General features: G+C 35.1%; 1 protein-coding gene across 1 annotated transcript; it reads right to left on the reverse strand.

The window, feature by feature from the left end:
* On the reverse strand, positions 2,562-6,561 carry LOC107631320 (replication factor C subunit 2). The gene is made up of 7 exons (XM_016334734.2): positions 5,934-6,561; positions 4,952-5,127; positions 4,625-4,833; positions 4,335-4,530; positions 3,280-3,408; positions 3,006-3,200; positions 2,562-2,914 (listed from the first exon to the last, which is right to left on the reverse strand). Exons 2-7 carry the CDS (start codon positions 5,105-5,107, stop codon positions 2,804-2,806), a joined length of 996 nt encoding a protein of 331 aa, XP_016190220.1. The 5' UTR covers positions 5,108-5,127; positions 5,934-6,561; the 3' UTR covers positions 2,562-2,803.

The raw sequence follows: 6,824 nt of genomic DNA on the forward strand, positions 1-6,824 counted from the left end.
AATTTGTTATATGATATAAAGCTGTGGCCACAGCAGACGACAGCCATTTCAATCTTCTGTGATAGTGAATCAACCATGTCTCAGGCATATAATAAGGTTTATAATGGAAAGTCTAGACATATAAGTTTGAGACATGAGTTTGTGAGGCAACTAATAGATGATGGTGTAGTTACCATCACTTATGTAAGATCTCAAGGAAATTTAGCAGACCCTTTGACTAAAGGTTTGTCAAGGGATAAAATCAAAGAGACTACTACTAAAATGGGATTAAAACCTATTATTGCTAAATGATGGGAACCCAACCTTATTCAAGGTTTAATGGGTAATAACAAGTTATTTAGCAGTTGGAGCACTAAGGTATAGGATTTAGTGCTATTTACAATAAATTAGGAGGGTGAGTTTAAACTCTTAATGGAATGATAATATTATCTATCAAAATATTCCACCTATATGAATATAAGAGTGGTGCCGCTCTAATCGAGAATTTTAGAGGTTTTATTCTCGTAAATATTCATGAAACCAGGATGAGCACAAGGCCATATAATTGCTTAAAATTGTAAACTCTTGAACTTGGAGGGTATAAGTAATGTGTGTGATTTTTGGTACTAGCATATGGAGTATAGGTTTAATCGATTAGACACCTATTACTTCGTTAGAACTTTAAAATTTACACTAAAAGAATGTTTAATCTTAGTGACACATTCTTTATGCATATACTTGTATGACATTTAAATTTTGTAAATAGTGGGGGATTGAAGGATATTTACAAATTTGATTAATTAATATTACTAATATTATTGATATTATTATTAATATTATTAATATTAATAAACGGTTACTAACCGTTTAGTACCATTTGGTTGAAGGGACACAATTCTTTAAGGATTGTGTATGTTCAAAACATTGTATCTATTGGCAATAGAAAAGACACAACCATTTGTATACGTAACTAATTATAATTGCTACGTGCAATATGTATAAATAAGTCCTTGTCCACTATTTCAAATATACAAGTACTAAGTGTACATTTTAATCAACTATTAAGAGATTTTTTTTGTTCAAGAGAGTTGAGAATTTCTTACTATTGCTAATTAAGAAATTCTTAGGTTTCATTGTATCCTGGGAGAGTATTGTCATCAACCCTACAGCGACTAAGTGTGGGGACAAATATCTCTCTAAAGAAAGCGATCTAATCGTGCCTTGAAACCACTACACAAATATAAGATTTTGTCATCTTCTCATACCATATACCCAACATAGAGCGCTTAAACTTAGAACTCTCAGTCTCAGGTATACAAAAGCCTTTTATAAATTAGTGGATATTACAATGAAGATTTTATAATTATCTTCATGTGAATATATTTCTTTTTGACCCTTGGATGATAGATTGTATGGTTAGATTTTGATATTTATAAAAGTGTTGTTTTTATTTAAAGTGTGGCTAGATAAATAAACCACACTTTTAACCAAAACATTTCATGAGAAGATATTTTTGCCATCTTCATTGTAGTATCTACCTTATAAATTTACTTTTGTTTAAAATATCTTCTGCCTTCAGTATCAGATTATCATTGTAAGTATTCTAATAAATTTTGTGCTTAAGTACGTTACTTTGATAACTTATATTGAACAGCCCCAAAAATTTATCAATTTGAGATTAACTAATGCTTCGAATGTTTTTTCAAATACTAAAGCTATATGCTAATATATAATTTTTAAAGAAATTAATATTATTATTTATTAAAAGTACAGCTAAACGGGAGGTAATTGTAAAAGTAAAAGTGCTTCTGAACAATAACGAGACGTTGAAAACGAAAGACCAAGAGGTGTCGTGGTGTAGTTCGTTATCACGTTAGTCTAACACACTGAAGGTCTCCGGCTTCAGTCTGGGTGACGCCATTTTTATTGATAATCTTTACGTGTATGGCAGAGTCGTTAATAGCGTAGAAGCCTTCGTTATTTAAATGTATTTACTAAATTGATTCAATGAATCAACCCATTTGGTACGAGCTTCCATGTAGTCATGTACTTCATCCATCTGAATGCATTTCAATATATTGAAACGGTGATGAGGGTGCTTCGCTTTATGATCTTAGATTACTATCGGGCAGATTGAAACTCAATAAAACAGAAAGCAAAATTTTACTCAACCACCATTGATAAAGTCTCGATGCATGGCAATCGGCGAAATGTTACATCAATCATGCTTCAAGAATACGATCATCCTTAACGCATTCATCTATTTTCCCCGTACCTACTGCTAACTCCACTAAAACTCCTTTTAAACTAGTTATGCATATTTTTTAAATTTTACAATTAGAATATTTTAAGAGTCTACCATGTAAAAACCTCACATCTTGTCATGCATGGATTTTCATCATTAATGATACTTTTCCATGAGATTACCCCCTTTACATTTTACTTATTTAGGTTTTCTAGTCCATTTTACTTTCTACGAAGTTTTCATTTTAGACTTTAGTAGTAGTAGTTTCCTAAATAACCCCAAATTTAAAATTTGCAACACTATACATTCCGTTGCTCACAAGCATAAAAGCTCCCTCTATGAGAAGTGATGCTTGATTAGAAGCAAATCACAACCTCGGCAAAACAAGAACCAATTATTTCAGTTTTCAGACAAGACACTTGGAAAAGTGGCATTTATCCAAGCCAAACATACTTATAGAAGCCAAAAAACTATCAGTTAAGCATTTGAACATCATTGAAAATATAATAACTCAGAATATCCTCTCTACCAGAAAAAAACAAAACGGAAGCTAACATAAAAGCTGTACTTGGAACCTACTCATGCAGCTTTAGCTGTTTCACGAACTAGAGAAAGCTTGGCCAATAGACCACACATTTGAAGATAGGAACCAACCCCATCACAAATTCTCATATGAGCAAATCCAGTTTCCTGCAATTGAAGGAAACCATGACAAATTCTCAGTCACTTACTACTTAGTAAAACAAAGATTACAAACACAGCAAACAGATAAAGCATGTACCTTCATGAATTCCAATTTCAGATACTCAGCCATATCATAATTTTTTATAATACGGAAAATTGTTGTGATGATATCTGTGGGGGAGTATCCTAAGTCATATAGTTGTTTGAGGCCCAAACAAGCCTCATCAAAATTCCCTTCGAGAACATTACGCACCATATTTTTCACATGCAATGGATGCGGCTGGTCACAAACCTGAAAATAATCACAATCTTTTAATGAAATCATGGTGAATTCTAACGATTATAGATTAAAAATCGTAGTCGGTTCTAACCTTGAAAACATTTTGTTGGTTAACAAACTGGAATCCACTGTATGTTGCTTGTAAGTTATTCAACGCCTGCCTCATATCACCATCAGCAGTGAAAATGATGGCTTCAAGGCCTTCAGGAACATAGGGAACCTTGAACAATAACAGTTCATTTTATCATGCATTTCCTCAACAGTAATGAAGATTGAAGAACTGAAGATAAATAGATGGCAACCAAGAAAAGTTTTAAATAGGGTGCTTTTCCTAACAAATTCACATTTCCAATGACAAGAACCTTTACAATAAATTTCAAAAAGAACCGCAACATAAGTATCCTCAGGCTACGATGATGCTATTGTTGTACCTTGTGCTACCCTTTTTAACACTATAATGAGAAACCAAAGAATGCATAGACAACTTGACATAATTCCATAAATTGCCCGCAGAACCTAGATAAACAACTTAGTAACCTCCCAACATGATCAAATGGCAGCAACATAATCAAGCAAAGCCCTTAATTCACAATTTCACGTGTTTTAGAAGACAATAGTTTGAATTTTTGAAGGATACAAATGGCACAGATAAAATGCTATAGAACATCTGGAGGTTATGCATTTAATACAAAATGGTATTAAACATGAAATAAATCAAACTCCAATAAAAGGCATTTCTAATGCCCTGCATTGTAATATTTGAAAAAAGAAAGTAAAAAAAGACATAAATGCAAACCACCAGAAGGTGGCATGGCATTAGATAAGAAATTTGCATGAGAAGTAATATGGCGGCCATTAAGCTGTATTTTAAGATTTGCATGAACAGCAAATAATAGAGAATTTTTTTCAAATTAAGAGCCCTCCCTGTAGTTATCAAAGAATCAATTATAAAGGAGAAAGAGAAAAGAACAAGAGTACAATGATAAATAAGGCATGCAACTACAAAAGCAAAAACAGATAAGCAAAACAATGAAGATGTCAATTCCATATCTATGCTTTACTAATATGAGCCATGAAAGCACCAAAATTCTACACAAACTTAAACTTCAGATGGAAAAACAAATTCATAGAGCATTTAAGGCTTACCTTCTCAGCTTGAACCACAACCATGAGGCGACCGAGTATCTCCTCATCAGACAAGCGCGAAAATCGCACAATGGCACATCTACTCTGAATGGGCTCAATAACCTTAGAGGAAGTGTTGCAAGCAAGGGCAAACCGAGTAGTATTCGAGTATATCTCCATTGTCCTCCTCAAAGCTTGCTGAGCCCCCGAAGTCATACTGCATTAAAATTCAAACAATTAAGAATCAGTAATAACAATTATAACTCCTTGTTTTTCATCCTAATCACAAGCATCAAAGCAAAATTAGATACCTATCAGCTTCATCGAGAATAACAATCTTGTGGCGGCCAGGAGGGAGAGTAACTTTCTTCTGAGCAAACATCTTGATCTTGTTCCGGACGACATCAATTCCACGGTCATCGGAAGCATTGAGCTCAAGAACGGCTTCCTTGGAATTGGAACCAAGAAGCTCATGAGCAAGTGCTAGTATGCTTGTGGTTTTACCAGTTCCAGGAGGACCCTAATAAAGAAACGAAGAGAAACAATTTCAATAATAAATAAGGAATTCACAATTCACAATTATTAACCTAATAAAAAGAATGGAATGGAAAAGAGAGAGAGGTTTGACGGATACATACAGAGAGGATGAGATTGGGCATGTTGCCGTCTCGGGCGATGACTTGAAGGCGCGAGACGGCATCTTGGTTGCCAACGACGTCGGAGACCTTAGAGGGTCGGTACTTCTCAACCCAGGGAACATCGTAGCTGCTGTTGTTTGACGATGACGATGCCATTCTACTTCTTCTTTGCTTCACTGAGGAAAATGAAGAGAGTGAGAGTATGAAGTCTAAAAAACCCTATGTGCCCCCAACTAGGGATGGAAAGGGTTCCCAATGGAGGCGGGGGGCTACCTGTTATCCGCCAGAAATCCCCGGTTTTCATACAAAAATTTTAAAAAATCGGGAAAATAAAAATGAAAAAACAGAAAAAAGAATCCTCAATGATAATACAAACATAATGCATAAAACAAATATAATTTGACTCAATTAGCATAGTGTTTGGCTAAAAAACATAACATTAACATAATCTTCAAGACTTCTTTCATCACATAGTCCAAGGATAGTAGAATCCAGAGTTGAAGACTAACTTATCATGCAAAATAATAATTACATTTTTGACTCAAATAATCAATTATATTATCTCCTTATCAAATATCTTGAAGTAAGAACAATTAAATTGAAACTAAATCAATGTGAATATGTGATATATAATACTGAATCTGCATATACAGTGAAAGCCTAGAATGTAAAATGAACAATAAGCACATGCAACAATGTGTTTCAATCTTCCAATACCGCACCTTAAGAAGAAAAACATAAATTTATAACAGTCCATCAATAATCCAGCATACATAACAATCCCATCAACAATAACATAAGTCTCAATATAGAACCTTCGAATTGGAACAAAAACTTCTACTTTTAACTTCTAAAGACACTGAAAAAAAAAATTAAACGATGACAAAAAAAAATAAAACAAATGAATAAACTACCACAAGAATACAGAGGATATACAGAAAAAATAAAGAAAAACAGAGAATACAGAAGCATAAATTAGTACCACAAACTGGAGAAGATGATGGCAAGTCGGCAACACTGCAGAGCCCGGAGAAGAAAACGACGGCAGTGATGAACGACGAGAACTGGAGAAGGCAGATCGAGGAGACTAATCGCGAGGAGAAAACCGAGGAGAAGACCGGCGAATGACGTGGAGCTCCAGGCGCGGTGAATTGCAGACGGCAAAGTTCGCGCCGCGGTGAATCGCGGACGACGGAGCTCAAGGAGTGATGAATCACGGACGGCTGTGTCAGACTGTAAGTGTGTGGCTGTGTGGGTTGTTGTCTTGTTGAGTTGCGGAAGAAGAGAAAAGTGATGAGTAATGAGAATGGAGAATATGAATATCTGATGGTGAATGTCGAATTCAAGGAAAGTGATCTAGGGTTTGTGTGTGGTGTGCAGCTGTGAGAGTGTGTCCGGCGCTGAGGCTTGAAGGAGTGAGGGGTTCAGGTTATGGTTTTAGGGTTTTGGGGCTTGAGAGAAAGGCCAAGGGCCCGCTGAGGGCGTGAGGCAGAGGATTAGAGCAGGCTGAAAAGCAGAGGTGACACAGAGGGGTCGTGGCAGCCGTAAGGGTTAGGGGAGACCGGAAGAGTCACGGAGTTTCTCTCTCAATCTTTGGAGGGGCCTAAAATATCAAAATCAAACTACTATAATAAAAAGGATTTTTTATTTAGATAAATTAAATAAATATTTTATTTACTGAATAAATAATTATAAAAATTATTACGAAAATATGTCCTCTAGTCTTATCTTATTTACACTTTCATTTACTGTGTAAACGAGATAAGACTGGTGCGCGTGACACGTGTATATCTCGTTTACGGTATAAACGAGATACGTGTTAAATTAATACGTTTATAATGCAAACGAGATACATTAAGACAAATTTTCAACT

Source organism: Arachis ipaensis, chromosome B01, assembly GCF_000816755.2.
Source record: "Arachis ipaensis cultivar K30076 chromosome B01, Araip1.1, whole genome shotgun sequence".
In the NCBI taxonomy this organism is placed as follows: Eukaryota; Viridiplantae; Streptophyta; class Magnoliopsida; order Fabales; family Fabaceae; genus Arachis; species Arachis ipaensis.